The sequence below is a fragment of the Odocoileus virginianus genome, chromosome 24 (assembly GCF_023699985.2).
Source record: "Odocoileus virginianus isolate 20LAN1187 ecotype Illinois chromosome 24, Ovbor_1.2, whole genome shotgun sequence".
Classification (NCBI taxonomy): Eukaryota; Metazoa; Chordata; class Mammalia; order Artiodactyla; family Cervidae; genus Odocoileus; species Odocoileus virginianus.
In genome coordinates this window covers 21,966,529-21,989,966 of record NC_069697.1, presented here as the reverse complement: position 1 = coordinate 21,989,966, position 23,438 = coordinate 21,966,529, and the positions used below count along the sequence as shown (strand labels likewise).

The 23,438-nt window shown below is 47.4% G+C and overlaps 1 protein-coding gene across 1 annotated transcript in view; it reads right to left on the bottom strand.

The window, feature by feature from the left end:
• PLXNC1 (plexin C1) overlaps positions 1-23,438 on the bottom strand; it is a 152,139-nt gene that overhangs the window by 18,893 nt on the left and 109,808 nt on the right. The window contains exons 21-23 of the mRNA XM_070454329.1: positions 21,546-21,692; positions 7,384-7,561; positions 4,901-5,004 (exon numbers count right to left, since the gene is read on the bottom strand). Coding sequence (XP_070310430.1) covers positions 4,901-5,004; positions 7,384-7,561; positions 21,546-21,692 — 429 coding nt within the window. The remainder of the gene's footprint in view (positions 1-4,900; positions 5,005-7,383; positions 7,562-21,545; positions 21,693-23,438) is intronic.

The following is a 23,438-nucleotide window of genomic DNA, read 5'->3' as shown; positions in this document are numbered from 1 at the left end:
TCTGGAGGGCTCCTGACACTAGTGACAATGATAACAGAGGTCTGGCTTCTTTCTGGTGTGCTTGGGATCAGCCCTGGGCCAGACACAAAGCCGCTTTGAGGACGGCGGGAGCCCCGAGCTAGTCCTCGAGGCGGGAGCCTGGGCTCCACCAGTGAGCGAGCGATGAGGAGCCTAAGCTCCCCAGGCTTTTGTTGCGCTGGAGTTGTCAGCCCTTGGATACCTGAAAGAGGCTTCCCTCTGATGAGGGTAAACTTCTGTCGCCTTCAAGGAGTATTGGCCTTAAAGGATGTCAAAAAAGGATCAGACATAAGGAAGCATTCTGATAAACTCACAGACGTGAGATTGAGCGTAAGATCTGAAGAGAAGTCGCCCTTTTGAATTTGACATCAGAGAAGATGACTACCAGAATTTCTCCTAAGCTCTCCAGCCAGGCTGCTTCAGAGGCTAGGAACGTGGGCTGCAAGCCCAGCTCTGAGCAAGGTGACCCCTCTGGCGCTGAGCAGAGGCACAGCCTCTGTGCAATCCCTTTTTCATCTGCTTCCAGCCTTGGGGCACCAGTGAGGAGAGCTATGGGAGTGTGGCCAAGGTTCTTAGGCTCCCTGAGCCTCAGGGATGGGAAGAATGACAGTGTCTACCTCACCGGGCTACAAAGAGGATGAAGCAGCTACTGTTCGTGAAAGCTCCTAGAACAGTGCCCAGCACACTAAAGCTTTCCACTTTTCTGGTGAATAAGAATCTAAAGTCATCCATGCTATACGAGACCCTTAGAGAGTCCAAAGATGGAGCCCACAGCCTGTCCACAGGCAACACACCTGACCGGAAAGCCCACTGACCTTGGGGACGTTCGTCTGAACTTTAAGTGTCATGTGAGCGACAACTCTGGTGTTAGCACTGACCACTGGAGCACCGGCACGCTCCCGTTAGGAGGAACATTCTTCAGCAACACGGTGGTTAAACGTCTCTTCTGCCCTCAAAACCTCACAGCTCAGAACGAGAGGTGTGATCTGTAAGAGCACATTTCCTGCCGGACACAACACCTGTCCTGCAAACTTGATGCCACCCAACGGCTGGATGTGGGTGCAGTGAGAGTTCACACGGCAGGGGCGGGGGTAGCTGCAGCAAGCCTGGACCGGGAGAGAGCATCCTGCCACAGTCACATGGGACCAGCGACCTCACACCCTCTCCAGACTCACATAGTCACCCGTGCTGGCTCCAGAGCACGGCACGGTCCCCCTCGTAGCAAACACACACAGTGGGCAACAGTGAAGGAGGCATTCGGGACGGCCTAATGATAGGCGCGGAGATGCCTCTGGCTTCATGGGTTTGTCAAGGTGTCACTCTGCCCCTTGTCTGCACAGCACTCAAAGACTGGAGCAGGAATTTCTGCTCTTTCGTGTTCACCCGATAGAGAACGAGGGTAATACACACAGGCTGTGTGAACGTCCATCATGTCTATGCCCTCCAGCAGTGCTGGGCACGGGCTGCCACTGTCGTCAGGTGCTGCCACCGTTGTGCAAAGCAAGCCGACACCCAGGGTGGGCAAGGATGCCATCCTGCTGGTGATGGGTACTGCTGGTATTGTGGGGCTCCGGAGGCGGCATCCAACCCATGAGATGCTATGTTCTCGCTGCACCGTCATGTCCCTTCAAGAAACTGGTTCTTCAAGTACACGGACAGTAAATCATTCGGAGGAGAACAGCTACACTCTATTTGCCCTGAGGACAGGACAAGGCGAGAGAGGAAACAGGCTCACATTCCAGCAGCAGGGACTTTGTTTAGATAGGAGGAGGAACTGACCTTCGCTACAGATTAACTCGAAAACCTCACTAATTTGGGCTAATTGGAGGGAGGTGAGTCTGAATCACTTAAGACTCCGAGTGAGATCCTATTTTTAAATGAAATATAGTTTTTTGCTTTCAAGCACTTACAGTGACTCAAACGAGAGCGCTTTAGTAAATGAATAAGAGTGATAATTAGCGCCCTGTCTCTTTGGAGGGAAATGTAAGTGTTCTAGGAGAAAATTTTTCTTTAATGAAAGGGCAAAAGCAAGCTTCAGCTCAGCCCTGTCAAATGATTCCAGATTTTGACTGTGCTGTGAAGCGGGTGTAGATTTAGGAGGCTGGATATATGATAGTCTCTGAAAACCAGGGCATGTGGGATGGTCCAGGCACAGACAGCATGCGGCCGTTGACCTCCCCAGTTTCCTTCAAGCTCTCTGCGTTTATTTGCCTTACGGCTTAGCTCTTTAAACGTAAGGAGAATCCTTTAAGCCCTTCTGTCCTAGTCTTGTCATTTATTACCACCATGTGGCAACGCTAGGGTATGAGGCCAATAAATCATTGGGACGGGAAGTGACTACAGGCCAGATTAATTTCATTATCATCCTTAAGCAGATCGGGGTCTAGCACGGCTGTGTCTGCAGTGAAGACTGATGTCCCCTCTCTCCTGACAGTCCTCCCCTCACCTTGCAGACAGCAGGCGTGGGTCTCCCCTTTCCCTGCTGGAGCGTCTCGTCTGCCTTGCCCTCTTGTGCCAGTGAGCGGCCACACCCCCTTCCTTTGGGGCCCACTGCCTGCCACATGGTGGCCAGGGGGCGCTGAGAAGCCTGACCAGGGCGGGCTGGCCCTCCCTGCACAGCTGAGCAAGGCCAGCGCGGCTCAAGACACCAAAGGAGGGCGTTGGGGGCTGTGTTTCTGCCAAACTTGCCCAGACAAGCCCACCGCCCAGAAACAGGAGGAGGAGACAGCGGCGGGGTGCAGCTCTCAAACGCAGACTGAAGGTGGAATGAGCCTGATTCTAATTTTCCCAGCCCTTAGATTTCCTCTGGAGCAGCGCTTCTCCAAATGTGGCCCACCAATAGGAAGAGGTACTTCCAGAAAGTTCCTTGAACTTTATAGAATTTTTAAAACCCCACAGGCGCCGCAGCTCTTGGCAAGATGATACCAAGGTTGGAAAGTCTAAGATGCAGAAGGGTGAGGACAAACTGTTAACCCGGCACATTCTCTGCGGGGCGCCCTCCAGCAAAGGCTGCAGGGGCAACACCCACCCAGGGATTACCCAAAGCAACAATTCCTCACCCGGCTCTGAGACCCGCTCAGCCAAAGAGCCCAAGGCTGGGGGGGTCCTCTGCTCCCGGAGGTTGTCCAGGAAACCTGGCAAGGACTGGTCTCGGATTCTGTCTGGGTGAGGGGAGTGCCCGCCCCAAAGGCCTTCTTGGTGCAGACACGTCTCCATGGGATTTCAGCCCTGAAAGATGGGGCGCTACTCTCCAAGGGCCTAGGAAGCTGCTGCCCTGCTTCTCCAGCTCAGCAAGGGTGTCTGTGCATCTACCCAGCCATCCCCATGCCTTCCTGACCCGCCTCCCCCCAGTATCTCTCCCACCCACACAGCTCACGGCTTGTACCTTCCGCCCATCTCTGAATTCATCTGCTTGCCTCATTTTCCAGAGCCACAGTGTCATTCCCGGTCAGCATCATTCCTTACCCGAAATCCTTTAAAGAGCCTCCCCGTTTCCCCGTTGGCACCTCCTATATCCATGCTCCACACACAGCCACAGTCATTTCCTGAGACACAAATTTCTCCTGCGTAAGATCCTCCAATGGTGTCCCACTGTGCTGGGCATAACACCCAGACTGGACGAAGCTGTGGGGCCTGCGCGGTCTGTACTTCCCCACTCCCCACACCACCACCCCCCCACACCCCGCCACGTCTCTGCCTTTCTACTGTGAGAAGCCATCCTGTACTGGTTAAGCTATGGGCCCTAGAGCCCAACGATTCGGGTCCCAACTTCTCTCTGCCACTGACTAGCTACTGACTAGCTCACACTTCCCTGAGCCTCTGTGTACTCATCTGTAAAGTGGGTTAATAACAGTCCCTACCTCATAGGACTGCTATGGGTAAAATTTGCAGAAATAAAAGGAAGGCTGAGACCAGCAACTGGCACAGGATAGGCGTTCCATAAACATTGGCTGTTATTGGCTCTCATTGCTACCTGTGCCCCTCTCCAGTTCTAGCTAGTCTAAAAGTCTTTCTGCAGAAGAGCAAGCACGCTCCCCTTCCCTGTTGGGAATGTTGGCCTGGTTAAGTTCTCACTCTTCAGGTCTTAGATGAGTCACTGCTTCCTCCAGGAAGCCTTCCTGGATGCTCTGAGTCATAGCACTCTTAAACTGTAAGATGCTGCCTCACGACTTGTCTCCTCCTTCCTTTCCACCCCTGCCCCGGTCCCAGGGCTGTAGGCTGTCTGAGGCCAGGGACCTAGTCTTTGTTCCACTCGAATGCCGTCCCAGCTCTTAGCACAGAGTGGATATTCAACAAAGGTTCGGGTGATTTCCTGAATGACTCGCAGGACCCCGTGGTGTTCAGGAACCTCCCCCGCCTCCCCTCTTTGGTTCTGAGCACGCTTCTCCCGCACTCAGCTCTCTGCTGGGTCACACGTTCCCCTCACCCACCTCAACACTCACCCAGCAAGTGGGTCAGAGGCCAAGGAGGTATCACTGAATATTCAAACAAACAGGAAACGTAAAACTTCTTCAGAAACAAAGGACCCTACACAGAGGTCACCAGGTCAGTAATGAACAGCGGTGCCACTTAGAACTCCCATAGCTTTGTCCAGGGTCAAGCTCAACAATGCCTCTTCCACTGAACAGTCCAGAGGATCTGGTAAAGGTGAAGTTTCTGACCTAAACCGCAGGATAGAAAGTGACTGGACCCCGTGAAAATCGCAGCTCTGGGAAAGGAGATCCCACACCATGAGCAAGTAAGGGAAAATTTCTGCCCCTGAAACAAGCAATCTTCAAATGATTCCAGAAAACTGGTGGGAATCTTGTAATTTTCAAAGAATTTGCATGGTCCTGGACATGAGCTAAGCCCCAGTTCAGGCTGGGGATAACCTTGTTCTTACCTCGTAGTGGCCAATGGTATTGAGCTTGGTGATTCCGTCTTCAAGAATCACAGAGGAGCTGTCAATATCCAGAAGTTCTTTGTGTCGTGTGCCCACCTGAAGCTCTGGAAAAAAATTTTTTGAAAAAGAGCATTTTGCTTTCTTTTAAAATGACACAGAAATGTAACATACTAATGTGTCACTTTTGCAATTACTACTTACAGGAGACACAGGTTTGATCCCTGTCTGCTGTAAGTAAGACAGGGTTTGGGAAGATCCCCTGGAGAAGAAAATGGCAACCCACTCCAATATTATTGCCTGGAGAATCCCATGGACATAGAAGCCTGGCAGGCTACAGTCCGTGGGATGGCAAAGAATCAGACACGACTTAGTGGCTAAAAAACAAGGCCAAAATAAAGTGGTTTTGAAGGTTTGGAGATGTTATCAGCCAGGCCGGTAGCCTGCGTTCTCTTCTGTTTTACTTTTATGTTTAGGGCTCTGATAGGTAAGATCACATTTTTTTCCTGAAGCTTCTACTCTGAGGCTAACCCTGGAAATAAAGCCAAAGGAAGACAAAATAATGCATCCTCCAAGATATTAAACTCTTCAGAAAATTCCAAAAGCAAATCTGCATGCTTACTACCTGTGTGTTCACAAGCAGGTGCTCTAGGAACGATCTGTCCATCCCCGTGTGGGGTGTGCTGGTTGGCTGGCACCCCAGCATCAGGGCTTCAGCTCCTTTAAGAGGTCACCAGCTTGTGCCTTAGGGTTAGAGTGTGGCCCACGGATGTGGTTTGTTTTTCATTTTGTGAACCTGCACCATGTTTTATTCTAATGTCAATTCAGAACCAACATTTAAAGATTGAAGATTGCACATAAAAATTAGGACTTGTGATTTCTCTTTTGAAAAAAAACTGGATCATCTGGTAACACTGATCACACTGCCCCCTTATCTAGCTGGTGGCTTTCACCAATTAAGTTGGGTCCCACCAGTTCCCATTATCCCAGGTAGGCTGACATCCCTTATAAATGATGCCTCTTGCCCCTCTGGGCATCTGCCTGTGTGAGTCTCTGCTATGAGAGGTCTCTACACAGCTACTTCTCGTATCGGATTTTAATACAATTTATAGCTGGTATCTAAGGCTATGTCTTAGTTTTCCAAGGCTAGCCAAGGAGCTAGTTTGGAAGATCAGCAGACATGCAGAAGCCATTTGCCATAAGACTATAATGGGAAGCTTCTAGGGGGCTTGTCCTGCTCCCTGTCCAACCCCCACGTCAGAGGCCAGGAACACCTGATGGGCAGAAACCCTCGATGGTGTGAGGATGGTCCTATGGACTTGGCAGCAGCAGGACTGAGGTCACGGGGCCATTTCCCCATGGGCCTTGGCTCCAAGGGCCTTTGTAGTCAGAGTGACACACTTGGAGATGCAGGCGCAGGTCCAGGAAGCTGATGGTCCTGGGTTATGTCATGGTTGCCTGACTGGGGCTGCCCTTTGACCCCACCTCCAACCAAATGAGCTCACACGGTCTTGAAGTGCCCACAGTCCAGCCAACAGAAGGAAGCAGAAGACAGGTGGATGAGAGTGCTCTAGCGGCCTCGCTTCCCTTGAAGCCAGGCCTTGGAACTGCTATACATTTGCATGGTTTCACTCATGGGGCCAGACCCTGCCCCCAGGTTTCTCTCAATGGCCTTTTAGCAGGGGGGCTGCCTTGGAGGGCCAGGTGGGATGAATTTAATTGCCTGCTTAGTCGAGGCTACAACTGAACGTGCAGGAGAGATGAACCTTGTTACGCTGTCTGTCACCGCTGCGCTTTGACTCTTTTTTCCCTATCCCATTATCTGCTGTAAAATCCCACGACAGTCTCCTGGGAGGGCTGCGTGGAGCTCAACTTTAAAATGTTGATGAACATTTGAGTGAAGTGGAGCCCTGTTAGCTCGCTCACGCATATGCTCGCCTTTGCAGTATACCAATAGAGCCCGAAAATGAATTCCGAGCAGATGCTGCTTCATGGTGGGGGAGGACCGAGTCTATACTTAATGCAGGATGCGATTAGCAGAGAGGAAGATGACCTTTCTAGCCTGCTGGGGTTCACACCCAGAGTCTGAGCCACCCACTAATGACATATTCGGTATCACAACAAACAAATCAAATGCCAACGTGAAACGCAACACATACAGAAGGCCTTAGGTTGACACCTTTTGTACTTCTTGATGCAAGGTGAATTCACTAGGTCTCAAGGTTCGAAATCTCATGAATCTGATTTACAAACATAATTTTTTTTTTTTTGAAAGAAGAACAGCTTCTTTGAAGGATCCTGGTTTTTGTAGGATGATACTTGTGAGAGAACAATGCAATCTCCGGGTCCTTAGACATGCCCTCTGGGAACATTCCAGGCTAGTAAGCTTCAGCAGAGTCACAGCTACATGCTGGGGGCCTGGTGGGAGGGAGGGATGGTGGGAGGGATCCTCATCAGGGAATTGGGACAAAATAGTATTGCCTTACCAAGTCCTATTTCATTCAGCTGAAGTCCATAAGGAGAGCCATTTTTGCTTAGGAATGCTTGGAAAATCTTTTCTTTGGCTTGACCTATGGTATCGCAATCAAGAACATTGACTGATATGTTCCGACAGACATCTGCACTCTCATTTTCTGGGATTTTTTCAAAGGTGACAGTTAATGCCTGCAAGAATACAAACAGGTTTCCAAGTCTATTAGATAATTGCAATCTGAAAGGCATTCATAAAAGACACAAGTCCTTTGGCAAGTCCTACTAATACTTCTGATAGCACATTAGCAAACACTGTATCGCGTTAGACCTACTTTAATCTTTTTTCCATAATCCATTCTTTTCAGGGATAATGGAAAGGAAAACAGAAAGTTAAAACTCTCAGTATAGAGCAAACATTGAATAAATATATTTGAGGGTAAAATATATACATACACACACACACACAAATATTCTAAAAATGGTGATTTCTAATTTCACCCTCAAAAAAGAAAAAAAAAAATACTGGAAAATTTCACAGTAGGTGAGGGTAGACTGGGGACTATCTTTTTTATTAAAAGGCCCACAGAGTTTTAGAAGCAAAGTTCCAGGTGACAGGAAAGGTTTTGAGGTCTCCGTATTGATCACGCCAAAGAGGTCACTTTGTTTTTAGAGGTCACTTTTTAATAAGCAGCAGTGATTATGGTTACGTTCCTCTCCCCCTCCACTTTCAACCAACTTCAGCCAGGCAGTTTCCTGAGCTCTCATTAAAACACCGAGATCCCCACTCTGTGCTATTATTCCTGCATTAATTACTTTACAGTTCAGCGCCATTACTTATGGTTTTTGTCAGTTAACATTCTCCCTGTGCAGCAAAACCTCAGAATCAGCCTAATGGGAGAAGTAAGGCCTTGGTGAATGTGTGAAAACACAGAACTAGGGAATATTTCAAAAGGAATTTAAAAGCAATTTCAGGTTTACTTTGCCTAAGAATAAACCGATCTAAAACAACAAAGTTACATACTCGGAATTCTCAGTGGAGCTGATTCAGGCAAGTGCTGAGTGTTTTGTAATTAGCACAACATACAGTTCAGATTCTAAGGCACCCTGGTAATCAGGGAGCCAGAGGACCTGGGTGTGGTGGCCAATGTGCAGTTATTTCAAGTTTTTGAGCCTGGCTACAGTGAGGGCATGCAAAGTGATTAGCTGCTGGAAATGTTTAAAAAATGAAAACACAAATAATGTGGTAAATGGGGAGCCTTAGGGTTAATTCAACTTTAAAATGGGTGTAAGGATAGTGAAGAAAAGTGAAAGTGTTTGTGACCTCATGAACTATAGTCCACCAGGCTCCTCTGTCCATGGGATTCTCCAGGCAAGAATACAGGAGTGAGTTGCCATGCCCTTCTCCAGGGGATCTTCCCAACCCAGGGATCGAACTGGAGTCTCCTGTATTGTAGGTGGATTCTTTACCATCTAAGCTACCAGAGAAGTAGCTTAGATGGTAAAGAATACCATACATTCCGTAAGTATAGTACTCGCCCCCTGGTGTTATTATCGAGATTAAATAAAGTAACTTGGGACTTCCCTGGTGGTTTATTGGCTAAAACTCCACACTCCAAAGGCAGGGGGCCAGGGTTCAATCCCTGTCAGGGAACTAGATCCCACATGCCACAACTAAGACCCAGTGCAGACAAATAAATATTCTTTTTAAAAAGATAATACATGTCAAATGCTTGGCATTAGCTGGGCTGCTGGGAAAGGCTCAATGATGATGATAATAGTAAAAGTAACAGGCAGATTGTTATTTCATGTAAGTCATCACTATGATTATTGTCAGTATTAGCATGCCTTCACAGGGAAACAGAGATTCAGCCAGCCTTGAGCAGCTGGGACCCTGTTGCCACTGCCAGGGTCTCTACCAGAGTCAAGAGCAAGCTGGCCAGAAGGAGAGCAGGGCAGAACACCCGCTCTGGGTCAGACTCCGGGTTCAAGTCCAGTTCACCACTAACTAGCTGGGTAACCTCTCTGCACCTCAGACTTCTCACCTGCGAAGTGGGAACAACAACAATAACTGCCTCCCAGGGCTCCCAAGATGATGAACCGAATTAATCACATCACACTTAGAATGGCGTCTGACTCGGGAGGTAGGACTTAAAGATCCCGGACAAAGGGAGTTGGGGGGAAGCTCCGAAGCTCTGGGTGGATGGGCGGGGGCTGCTCAGAGGCGCGTTTACAGCCTGCCCCTACAGTCCTGCTCACAGCTGTGCAAGAGTAAATCTTGGTCGGGTCCTCACCAAGAGACTGAAACTCTGAGTACTTGGTGCTGGAGTCTGAGGTGAAGCTGCGGTCTCGGTCTGGCCTGTGAGAGCTTCCTTTTCCTGAGCCAGAGAGTGGCCCCCTTGAGCGTTCTCAGCGCATATTCCTGTTCTGGGTCAGCCGCTCACCAGGCAGGGATGCAGAACCCTGACCCCTGACCCGCTGGGCGGTGAGAAGCAGCGGGAAGGGCAAGAAGGAAGCCCAGAGTCCTTTCCTCACCTCCCTTCTTAGTGACATTTCCTGGTGGCTCAGACGGTAAAGAAAATGCCTGCAGTGCTGAAGACCCGGGTTCGATCCCTGGGTGGGGAAGATCCCCTGGAGAAGGGAATGACAACCCACCTCAGTATTCTTGCCTGGAGAATTTCATGGACAGAGGAGCCTGGCGGGCTACAGTCCATGGGGTCACAAAGAGTCAGACACGACTGAGCGAATAACACTTTCACCCTGGCACCCTGCCAAACGCACTTCCAGACTTGCTTCTTCTAATCCTCCCAGTGAAGGGTGCTGTAATATTATTATTATTACCCTCACTTTCTGAGTGAGGAAAAGAGGCCTCTGCCTCCAGGGAGACGGCTTGTGAGTGGTGAGTCTGAGGTGCCCCTTGAACCCCTCAGCTTCAGTCCCTCCCACCCAAGCACCCTCCGTTCTTCTCTTCCCCATCCCGCCTACAGCCCAGGAGCCCTCTGAACCACCAGGAATCTGTCTTAGGTCGGGCCATGACCAAAGACCTAAGCTGCGTTTCCCGCACACATGGGGCTCCTGGGGGGGCTGGGGGGGCAAACGGCAGCCTTGCCCTGTACAGTCGGTCGGGGTGGCCTTGCCCACGTCTCCCTGTGTTTCTCCAGCTGGTCTCCTTCCCGGTAGCAGCCGTGGTGGTGAAACCCATGTCATGGAGCTTCCAAAGGTAAAGACGAATGAAAAGCCCATTTTAAGCAGAGCTCCAGCAATCTCAGCTTGTTTAACAGTTTCATAGGTATTTGTGAAATAACATCCTATGACTACCTAAAGGGCACTATTGTCTTCAACAAAAACACCTCTTTATAGGCAATAAACATTCTTCTTAAAAACATAACCAAAAGGGAAAAAAACAAACCCGTAACTGTAAAATAATGTAAATATTTTACATGTAAAAAAATGTAAAATAATGTAAATCCACCACTGCCTCCACAGTCAGATGGGTGGAAAAGGGTAAAATGGCATTTTATAGAGTCCATGGGGAATTCAGAGTACATTCAGAGACAAATTGATTTGTGTTCATTTTTATGCCGCTAACGCGTACGGTTCCAACAGCAGTTTCTGAAAGTGCAAGTGTAGCTGGGGGACCTCAGAGCAGGCCCTTCCTCATAAGCCGATCCCCCGGCTTGGAAAGCTCATGCTGGGCCTCTGCTTCTCATCATGAAAGACTCCCCATGGAACCTCCCCTTCAAAACCCACTTCACCAGAGTCCTTCATAGAGGCACAGTGTTAGGGGCCAGGGCTAGGAGAGATCTTAAGACGGGGTTCCCAACCCCAGGGTCATGGACCAGTGCTGGCTGTGGCCTGTCAGGAACGGGGCGGAACGGCAGGAGGTGAGCTGAGGGCAAGCTAGTGAAGCTTCATCTGTATTTACAGCCACTCCCCATCGCTCACATTACTGCCTGAGCTCCGCCTCCTGTCAGATCAGTGGCAGCATTAGATTCTAGCAATTAAAGTGCACAATAAATGTGATGTGCTTGAATCATCCCCAAATCATCCTCTGTCCCACCCTGTTCCTGGCCAGTAGAAAAACAGCCTTCCATGAAACAGGTCCCGGGTGCCAAAAAGGATGGGAACAGCTGCCTTAAGACATAGTCCTCATTCTCAGATGATCCACAATATACTTGAGAACCAAAGCATCACTTTTGAAAAAATATTCAGCCACCAGATATGACTCTTCCACTCTCGGTATGTGTTCGGAGAACTCAAGCAGAGAGGACAGGAGGACTGAGAGCCCTTGGCACTGGTTACCAGGCCACCTGGATCATCCCCTTCTCCTGCTCCCTAGCTGCGGGAGCATGGGCAAGTCCTCCAGCTTTCCTGAGTTTCAAAATTCGCATTGCCCCTATCTCCAAGAAGTGACAGGATCACTAAATCAAGACATGTAATAATAGAAAATTAAGGAGCACTTCCTTTGTGCCAAGCACCATGGTCAATATAATGTGTATTAGTATATATAAATTCATCTCAGCAACAACCCTATGACATAGATTCTATTATTATCCCATTTTACAGATGAGAAACTGAGGCACAGAGAGGCTAAGTATGTTGTAAAAGATCACCTGGCAAGGAAAAGGTAGAAGCAGGCACTCGAGCTCCGTGTTCTCAAACATTTGGTGAGCCTGCCTTTCAAAATATGAAAATGTTTTGAAAAACAAGCGCCGTTCAAATCTATGGGGTGGTGATTAATTTTCAAGATGCACAAAAGGCTAAAGTGCTCTAAAATGCACCTGGTCTCTTCTCCAGAAATCTGTCCCTCTGTTAAGAGGAATTACTCTGGCTATGAAAGCATCAACAAAGCTGGGGCAATAGATATGGTGGGTTATTCAGTCAGCAGCCATTTTCTTCCTTCTTTGCTAGACAAAAGCCAGGTCCGACCTAGGCTAAAAAACATGATTGGTGGTGACTCTCCTCCTCATTCACCAAGGAATGGTCATGTAACCCAGTTGGCCATTGAGACATTAAGGGAAAAGGTTTCTGCAAAAGTGGAGAGCAGTGCTTAGAGCTGTGGCAGCTATTTAGTGACTAAGAGGAAGAGCCAAGAGGAGCACGGAGACAGTGACCCAGAGCCCTGACACTGCTGAGTACATGGACCTGCCTTGTGGCTGCTTGCCTCCAGATTTCCTGCTCTGAGATGCAACTCTATGCTTTTAGGATTTCACACACCATTAGTCATATTTTCTGTTACTTACATCTGTCTGCACCCAACCTGACAAAGCTTAATTTGTTGATGCTGAGGTTATAAAGTCATTCATTGACACCCATCTACCTGGAACATACTGTGTGCAGGGTGTTGCAAATGATAACAAATGGAAGCTGGCACTGATCCTGCCTGGGAAGTATTTGAAGACTGATACAGCTGTGGGATATACACAACGAATTCTAATACCAATAGAAAATAGTAGTCATCAATGGAGTGCTTTAGAGTTTCAGAGAGATATTGTTTCTACCTTGGAGGAGGGTTTTCAAAGGGGGAGAAATCAAGGAAGGCTGCATGGAGGAAGGGGCATTTGAATTGGGTCTGGAAAGGCACTACATGTGCAGTGGTAGAGAAGGAGGCCTCTAGACTATGGACTCTTGGCTTCAACCCTAATTAGACTGATGTGCAGCAAGCTTCAATCTTTTGCTCAGGCTAGTAGGTCAAGAAGTCTAGATAAAGAATCTCACTTCCTCTGGGGGAGAATGGAGGGTAGAGGCTTGAAGAACCATGCTTGCCTCTCCAAAACCACCATCTGCCGCGTGAGGGAGAAGCCCTGTCCTATTTATAGAAACAAAGTCTGAAGAAGAGAATACTGGTTTAGGTTTCTAACAATAATAGCCAGCACATACTGAACACTCACCATGTGTCAGGTATGCTTTGCTAACTCATTTAATCCTTACAACTGCTGTCTATAGTGGCCACTATTATTAGCATCATTTAATGGATGAAGAAACTGAGACAGAGAGGTTCGGAAATGTGTCCAAGATCGCAGAGCTGTTGAGGATCATAACTAGGCCATGTTCACACTCTTAACTGCAGAGCCAAAGGGCCAGCAAGGTGATAAACCTCTGAAGGGAAGGCCCAACCTGCCCGGGGTTCTTAATAAACGCTGTCTGAGCAGACAGGTTGGACACAGAAGAGGAGACTCAATCTCCTTACCTTGGCTGGCATGGGACTCCGTGGAACCCACTCAATCTGGAGCAGCCTGTGGCTCGGGTCCCACTGGCAGGCACTTTTAGGAGCCCCATGTTCCCCCAGAATAAAGATGACCTTTCCCAGCCCCTGTTGCAGCTGTGTATGGCCATGTGATTCAGTTCAGGTCAGTGAGATTCAGCAGATGCATTATGTGGCAGCGCATTGGGAAACTTCCTCAAAAGACAGCTGGTGACCATCTGTCAACTATTCTGTGGCTCAGCATATGTCCTGCTGGTTGGACTGTGGAAGGAGGCTGGCGGGGAGCAAACACCTTAGGTCCTGAGGTCACCTCAGGATAACAAGAAAGGAGCTGGGGTCTGTGAGGACGTCCCAGCAGAGGCACCCACCAGACTGGCCTGCCCACCCCAGAACTTCACGTGGTTGAGAGAGAAATTCCCCTGTGGCTTAAACCACAGGTATCTTGGGTCTCAAGGAACCATGGTTTCAGAAACAATGGCTGAGCTATTATCAAGAAGGGGTCTTAGAAGGGCAAGGCGATTTGGAAGGCACAGGTACCAAACCCAGAGAAAGGACCAGACTGGAAGGATCCCATCCTTCACTGCAGGTCACAGTCCAGCCCCTTGGGGTGGGCAGGCCTGCACCCCTAGTTAGCTATGCAGGAGTGTCACTGGGCTCTCCTGTTCACATCTGTCCAGTGAGATACTGCATGCTACCGGTTGTAAAAGCCCATGTATAGGTTACAGGTAACATTTTCAATAGTAACACAAACGTTTAATGACAATGAATGCAGCTAATCAACTTCCCTGTATCACCCATCATCAATAAAAGACCGACCAAAAAGAATGGCGAGGGGGCAGTTTCTGCTTCAACACATAATGAGGACTTCCCTAGTGGTCCAGTGGTTAAGAACCTGCCTGCCAATGCAGGGAACATAGGTTTGATCCCTGGTCTGGGAAGATCCCACATGCTGTAGAACAACTAAGCCCACGCACCAGACACTGAGCCCACACTCTAGAGCCTGTGCTCCGCAACAGGAGAAGCCACGGCAACGAGAAGCTGGCACACCACCCCTGGAGAGGAGCCCCCACTTGCTGCAACTAGAGAAACGCTGTGTGCAGCCACAAAGACCCAGCACAGCTACAAATAAATAAAAATAAATAAATAACAAGCACGCGCTCTGTGGCATGATGGCTAGACATCTTACAGATATTATTTCCTGACCTCGTTAACAAAGGTACAAGGCTAGGGTTTATAATCTACCTGTTTAAAGACAAGGAAACAGGTTGAGAGAGGTTGAGTGACTTGCCCAAGGTCATGCAGCTAGTTTGTAAAGTGGCTGGGCTCAGAGTCACGCCCAAGACTGTCACTCCAAACCCCACCTCTTCTGAGCTGAGCATCAAGGCGCCTTGAAACATAACACCGCTGCTTCGCTAGCAGCTTTACCCATCAGCCCTTAACCAACTTGGCGGTTTCAGGTATTGGGGGGGGGTAGAAAAAATAAGGCTGCAGAGAGCTGAGAGGGTTCAAGCAGGCGGAGAGGCATTGTCCCCCATTTTTCCCACAGTGTGGTGGGAAAAGAGTGATCCATCGACCTCTTGACCTCACCAGCCATATTCCTGGCTAATGATGGCAGGGACGTTGCTGCATCCTTTCTGGAATACCTTCTAATATCTAGAAACCAATTTCAAAAGAATTTATTACAAACCAGCAACTTTATTGTAAAAGGTCTTAGGCCAATAATTGCTTTCATTAAATAAAACCTATAAGATACATTTCTAATTTCACTGCAGAACCAAATGAAGTTCAACAGAAAATTTGGTTTTTATACTAAACTGAATTAGAGAGAAGAAAACCACTTCTAGGAGTTCAGCAGGAGCAGAAAAAGCCCAGAATTAGACGTGCAAGTCTCAGAAAAGTTTTTGATCTGAGGTTTATCTTAAACTGGCATTGGCCCGGGGACATCCTACCAGCCACCCCCTCTAATGACGCTCTTGCTTGCCTGAAGACCCCTCCTCAGCCTCCTTTTCCTTTCCCCACCAAAGAGAGCCCAATGCTTCCTGTGTGAAGGTATTTGACCCCCTGAGAGAATAATGAGGAAGAAAGGTCTTTTCCATTTTGAAGAAAAAAAACTAATGGAGAGAATTTCCTCAAATTTAAGTTTCTCTCACAAGTTTTTCTACACTTGCTAGCATTTACTAACACTTGTTCATGCAAAAATCAAGTGAGAATCTGTCTGATTTAGCCCAGAATGATTGATTCCAGTATTTTAGGTTTAATGTGTTTCACAGGTTTTTGGTCTTTCTGGCAAAATGCCCATGAATTGCAGCTTTGAGGATAGTGATGAAACATTTCCACTGCTGTGTCCCTCTTAGGAGAGGAAACAGGCCAAGATTTTTGGGAGTGAGCAGGAGGATGGATTTTAGTTTCTTTCCTCTATTATGTCAAGCTCTAGATTAAGGGCTGGCATCATTTCTGTAAAAGGCCAGCCAGTAAGCATTTAAGACTTTGAGGTCTGTATCCTCTCAACTGCAACTACTCAATTCTGCCACTGCAGCAGGAAAAACAACCACAGACAAAGTAACTCAACGGGCATGGCTGTGCGCCAATAAAACTTTATTTATAACAATCAGCAGCAGGGCCACATTTGGCCCACAGGCTCTCGTTTGCTGATTCCTGCTCTAGATAACAGTAACATCAAACAGAATGCTGACTTTAACACTACCAGAGAAGACAAATCTAAAAAATGTCTTTATCTCCACTGTGATTTCCTATAAAAGTTACCATCCTCTGAGGAGTACAAATATAAATAAGAATCCTTAATGATGAAGTAATAGAGTCACATTTGAGCCATAAAGAAGAAAATTAAGTACTTTTGTACTTAGGTAACTAAATTATTTTCTAATCCCATGACTATGGATGTGAGAACAAAGAGTATGAAGAGGAAAGTCATTTAAAGCATTCATTTAAGGTTAATTTTTCATTTTCCACTGCCTGCCATCAACCAGGATGACTTAACCTCAAATGATTATAAAAAAAATGGTTTTGCTTCTGTGATCAGAAAGCTCAGAACAGTAACTATGGAGTTGGTAATGGTTTCAGTATTATTGCAAGTCATAATGGAAATGATTTGCACGATCGGGGAGAGAAAAGGGGGAAAAAAGCTTAAGAACTGTTAATTAACTTTACTGTTTGGCCACAAATGCTAGGAGTATTAAAAAAACAAGATTTCTGAAGAGCAAACATCAGGATTTAATGAACAATGGGATGTAATTGAAGTAACAGAGAATGACTTAATCGGGACAGTGGGTTGTTTAATTATGGGGATAATGGATCTTCTGAAAGGACAAACTAAACGAAACAGAAGGAGCTGGGGCTTGGGGGGCAGAGCCACTGTGTTGAAGGAAGCCTGTCGATGAGCATCTCTCGCTAGAGATAGCTAGAGCTGTATCAGAGATGAAACAGTTCATGAGACATGACTGTCCCCAACACGGTAACTATTGTGGAGAACTGGCTGGTGTGGGCTGGCAGAAACCTGCAATAAATCATCGCAGCGGCGTTAAGATTTCTGAAGGTAAGTATCTGTGCTTTTTCAAGATTTTCTAATAATCTTAAAGACTTTCTCGTAGATATGAGAATGAGGGCAATAATATGTTTGTCGGAACACTGTTTCCCAGGGCGCCAAGATGCTATCTCTCAGACACAGCCGACTGGCAGGCTCATTTCCTGGGTTTAAGAGTTCAAAAAACCATTTCTCGCTTAACTTTGATTGTAAGTCAAGCTCCTCTTGCTAATTCAGCACGCTTGCTACGAGTTATTGGGTTTTCTCATCTCCTCCCGAAAGTGAAGCAAATGTCCTTTCTCCCATGCGGTCCACTTTCCCGGAACTGAAATTCCCAACCTTCACTCACTCCTTTCAGGCGATCTGCTCCAAAATCACTCTCTAGACACAGACCTCCTTGAGGGAGGGCCCGAGAGGCTCCAGCTGCAACATCAAACGTGCCTAAAGGAGGTAAAACCACAGAGCAGCAGGCTTTATTCCTCATCTAGCTGTCAACTTGGAATGCCTGGATGTTAGAGGTGGATGTGTGTGTGTGTGTGTGTGTGTGTGTGTGTGTGTGTGTGTAACTTGGAATGCCTGGATGTTAGAGTCGTGTGTGTGTGTGTGTGTGTGTGTGTGTGTGTGTGTAACTTGGAATGCCTGGATGTTAGAGTCGTGTGTGTGTGTGTGTGTGTGTGTGTAACTTGGAATGCCTGGATGTTAGAGTCGTGTGTGTGTGTGTGTCTGTGTGTGTCTGTGTGTAGTTGTCTGTGTGTGTGTGTCTGTGTGTGTGCCTGTGTCTGTGTGTCTGTGTGTGTCTGTGTGTGTATGTGTCTATGTGTGTGTCTTTGTGTGTGTGTCTGTGTGTCTGTGTATGTGTGTGTGTGTGTGTGTGTGTGTGTGTGTGTGTGTGTGTGTGTGTGTGTCTGTGTGTGTGTGTGTGTCTGTGTGTGTGTGTGTGTGTGTGTGTGTGTGTGTGTGTGTGTGTGTGTGTGTGTGTGTGGTGTCTGTGGTATGTGTGCTCCAATGATTCTTCCATCCAGGAGCTTGAAAATGTTATGGCGGTCTGCCTCATTGAACACCAGTCCGCGGTCCCCTGGTAGAGGAGAGTGGGTTTCTTCTGCTCCTAGAGGAAGTGACTTTATGGCGCTTTGCTCTCATCTAAGAAAGGCAGAGGAGTTTTCCTCCCAGGGCACAGCAAACCAAGAGTTACTTCTTGGAGCCCATGTGTTACTATGATGATTTCACGTATAAGCAATTGGCAGGATGTCTTTATGGTCTAGAAGACACTCCACACATCAGGAAGAACACATTCTAATCTTTAGAGGTGTCAAACCTAACTTTCAGGTTGTTGGACGAGGTGCCGTGTTTTTGAACATTTAGCCAAACAAGAGTTTGGGGGCCTCTTTTAAAATGTGCCCTGACATGGTACCAACCTCTGTCATTACAAACCATTGTGGTGGCTGCTCTGCACTTTTTCCTATGACTTTTCTTTCCTTGAAAAAATGTACACGACACAGACACACACACAGTCAAGTTTGTTCACCAAACCTTGGTTTTCGATTACATAAACCACCTCAGGCAAATTTAGAAAATCAAGACTTTAAACCGCTGGGTGTATGTACAAGCCTGGGGAAGTGGGGGTAAAGTGAGAAAGAGGGGGAGGGAGGGAGAGAGGAAGAAAATTTAAAAGATGATGGTTAAGGCTGAGGGGACTTGCCTGAAAGGAAATGAAAAACCTTAAATTTTTTATATTGACCTTCTGCTAACATTTTGTCACACAAGCACAGACCGGATCAAGCCTCTCTGGAGCTTCTAGTATAACCATTCACCATGAAAGAGGTTTGGGGCAGGTCCAATAAAAGGTATTAAAAATCAATTTTAAAGTCAAGGGCCCTAGGAACAAGAGGCCCACCCCTTCCTCAGTCTCAATGCTATCTACTGACAAATCCCTATTCAAAAAGGAAGATTTATGTGGATTTCTGAAAGCATAATTTTCCATCAACCTTTTCCCCAGGGGCTACAGAGGAAAAAAGGATCCAAGAGTTGACACAAATTTCAACATCAAGAAACATTTTGATGATGAGTTGAGTGTTAACAAATCAGAAACACATGGTCTTAATTGACTGTGAAATAAATAACGTTTCAAAATGAAAGGGGAAAAAGTGTTCAGATGTAAAGCATCAGAAAGGACTCAGGCCTCGAAACTTGCTCCAGGCATTGAGTTCTCCCCACTCCCAGTTCCATCTTGTCCTCTCCTCTCCTCTCTTTCCTGTCAGGGGGTTCAAGAAAGTGAGACCCTGCTGGCTTCCCCTGACCTAGATTCACTTGCAAATATTTCTCTTTGGGAACCTGTGGAGCTCCTAAAATGTTTCAAAGTAAAAGCATGAACATCTTCAAGGTAGGACCCAGGCCCTGGATCTGAAGACAAAACCCTGAATCAGCGAAAGGAGAGTCAATGGGCTCTGATGCAAGTTCATCTTTCATTCTCCCAACATACCAGTGGGGTTCTTCCTGCAGATGCACATCAGAAATACCTGGAGCATTTAAGACATCTATCTGTGCCCTGGGCTCCATCCCCAGAGAGTCAAATGTAGTTAGTCCCGAGGGAAGCCCCAGGTAAGGGTGTGTCTGGATCAGCATTTCTAACAAGTGCCCGAGATTTGAATTAAATTTAATAACTCTTTGCAGGGCACTCGTGTGTCCAGCAATGGTCTAAGTGCATGTGTGTGGTATGTGTGTGTGTTAGTTGCTCAGTCTTGTCCAACTCTTTGCAACCCCATGAACTGTAGCCCTCCAGGCTCCTCTGTTCCTGGAATTCTTCAGGCAAGATACTGGAGTGGGTAGCCATTCCTTTCTCCAGGGGATCTTCCCCACCCAGGGATCGAAACCAGGTCTCCTGTATTGCAGGCATATTCTTTACCATCTGAGCCACCAGGGAAGCCCAGAATATTAACCCTTAATCCTTGCGACACCCATGAGATAGGCAAGCACCATGATCACCATCCTCATTTTACATGTGAAGAGATGGAGGTAGAGAGAGGTTTCCAAATTTGCCCAAAGTCACACAGCTATCCAGAGGCAGAGGCAGAGGCAGAATTCAAATCACCTGGCTCTAGAGTCTACACTTAGTAACCACTCTATCAGTAACTGCAGTAGCCGCAGAAAGCTCTTAAGAAATGTCAAGTTCTCTGGTCACACCCCCAGACCTACTGAATTAGAAACTCTGGGGTTTAATCAGCTCTCTAGGGGCCTCTGATGCATGCCAACATTAGAGAGCCACTGCACCCTTCTGGTATAGATGGGAGCAGAGACAGAAGTCAGAACTGGTGACCCTCTGCCCAGCCTCCCACCTAGTGGATGGGGCTGATCACGTGTCTTCAGCGGAGGGTGAGCTCCATCTGGCAATGACCAAGAACTCCAAAGAGCTTACCGAGGGACTATTCTCCCCCCCCCCAGAAGACACAACCAGAACATAGACTACAGCACCGTGGTGCCTTCTCCAATTAAGGATAGATTCTTCCAGGATGACACTGCAGTGCTCGCCATCCACAGCAAAGCCACAGGAGACTCAGCCCTTTTACTGAGAAATACCAAAACCCCACTGTAATTTTTTCCCTCCTTCCCCACTCATGAGATTGTGAGCAGCTCAGAATCTCCATAAAGCCAAAGATCAAACCCAAAACACAGCCATCTCTTTTTCAAGCCTCTATTAACAGAAAAGCACAGAAAAATCCGAAGTGATTTTGGAGATACTTGGCACGTTTGACTCCCTAAAATTCCTGACTATGCAAAAAAAAAAATAGTCTCTTTTCCTTTAAGGAAGGGAAGAGGGTGGGTGGGTGGAGTGGGGATGGGAGAAAAGGAAGTTCTTAAATGGGTGAAACCCTCTAGCAGCCAGGCAATCATCTTACTGTCATGATTTACAGCATTCCTCTAAAAATATCTATGAGATCACAGAACATTAAGTGCATGACACCAAACATTTGTAACTAATCCATGAAAATAAAGTAAGGGCGTCAGGTTGCAGGGGGAATACAGTGGAATTTGTCTTATGTTATCGTTCTAAAATAAGACGGCCTCAATTTGGTTGAAATACATCTTCACACATTGTCTTCCAGGGCAGAGTCATTTGAGAAATTCTGATTGCAATTCTAAGTGCTGAATAGGGAGTACTTTGCATTTCCTTTGATGATGCTGAAGGCTATAAGCAATCCTGATATTAAAATCTTTGGAAATTGATGAGTACCCCAGGCATCATTACAATACTTTTCTCCCCAATCAGGGTAATTAAAATCTATTATGTGAACACGTGTTAATATTGTATCAACTACTGTTTTTAATTAACTAAAAGTCTGAGGCCTCTCATAGTAGTAATGATATCATTTCAAGTGACACTCTCCCCCCACCCGCCACATACACTGTCTACCCCACCAGCTTCATGGCAAACTTACCACAGTACTGAATTCTGGAACTTGCCACAGCAGCCAGTCCTCATTAAGGGTGTACAGCGCTTTGCAAGTGATTACGTCAACGGGGCCCTTGTTTATTTTTTGGTTCAGAGTTGTCACCAACAAATAGAATGGCTCCCCAACAGTCTCCTTGGAAAAAGATGCAAAAGTGACAGTTTTTGCCAGAATCCACTGTACTTTCCAAAGAATTAAAGTTTCAGTTTATGGCACCACGACAAGAGACAGGAGGCAGTGTTTTCTAACAATCAACATGAAACTCTCAAGAAAATACATATTGCTCTACTTAGGACTGGGAGCAAAACTCAGGAAGCTGCCTCCTCTTCCCAGCAAACATGTATTCACACACACAGACACACACACAAACACACTTTCTCTCACTGTATTTACAGTTGATAACAGCATGAAGTACACAGACTGATCATTCTTTTATGCGTAAGCTTCTCTATGTCAGCCTAACTCTCACCAGTTGGCCTAAGAACAGTTCCTAGAGGTTTAACCTTTGTTTACATTCCTCTTTAACTGCCTCTTTTAAGCACAGTGAAAACAAATGGCAGGATGATTAGCCTTGGTAACTAGAATAAACATAAGAACATTTTATAAATTCATCTAGGAGGAAATTTTGGTGTTGACAGCTTCTCGTAAAGGAAGTGGCCTTCAGTTACACAATCTGTAGCCTCTTCTGCCCACAAGCAAGCCAGACCCCAGGGGTTCCCGGACCCAGTTTTCGTGGTCCCACCTGGGCACCTTTGCTAGGACAGGCCACACAGGTACCCCACCTCCTTCCCCAGGCCAGATCCGATTCCATTACTCTAAGGATCTTCCCAAGCATTCTGATAACTTCCTCCTGCACATTTTTTTTTTCCTGGATCAACAGCATCTACCCTTGCGGTTATAGAAATGCTTCAGATCTGCAGCCACTTTGTGCTGGAGTGGACTCAGAGCAGCCCAAAAGAGGGAGGCTCGTGTGCTGTGCTTTCATGCAGCCTACCAAGGCATGTAGCCCTGGGCTGACTATTGCGTAGAAAATAAACGAAGTAAAGAAGCCATCCGTGGTCAAAAGGATATTATTAAACTGAATTTGAGGGAGAGGAAAGAATCAGGGCCAAAGCCAGGAAGTCAGATTGCCTCAGTGATGATGAACAGCCAACCACGTGACTAGGGCTTGAAGCCCTAGTTTACAAAGTTAAGCTTCACAGCCAATGCACCTGGCCAGGAAAGGAAGATTTCACTGAATCTCTCACCTGCTTTCCCTTGAACAGGTAAACCAAGACGTCTCTGAAGTCTCTTGGGATCCCACCCCACCAGCCCTCATACCATCCTCTACGCTGACGGCAGGGGCACATCCCTCCTCCGTTCCTGGCTTCCTGTCTCTCCTGTGCCACCCTACCCGCCCCGGGGCCCCGCACCACTTCCCTCTCCCCTGCTGACATAGCCTCTGGTCGCTTCCTTACTGTAGGACAGGGCTGGAATGTTCAAAAATTTCCCAGGTGGGGAGAGCGCTGGGACCAGAACTCAACATTTCAATTCTCATGAGAAACTTCCTTTATTTAGAGGTTCACAACTACACGGCTCTCTTCTCTCTCCCTCCACCCCCTTAGGTAATGTCCTGACCGCAAACCTAGAACCTCACTTCTCTCTTTGCCTCTAGCCCACATCAGAGCTGGGGATAAGCGCCCTTGGGAGGGGGCTGGAGGCTTCTGCAGAGGTCAGTGTTAGGGGGCCAGTGGGCTCCTCTGGGCTGTGTGGCATGACAGCTGCAGACTCAGTGGCCCTTCAGTCAGAATTCTCCGGAAGTCTGCATGCAGCTAGACTCAGATAAGTAACATCTCATCTGGTGTTGTTACCCACACCCGCGGCTCGAAACCTGGAGAATCA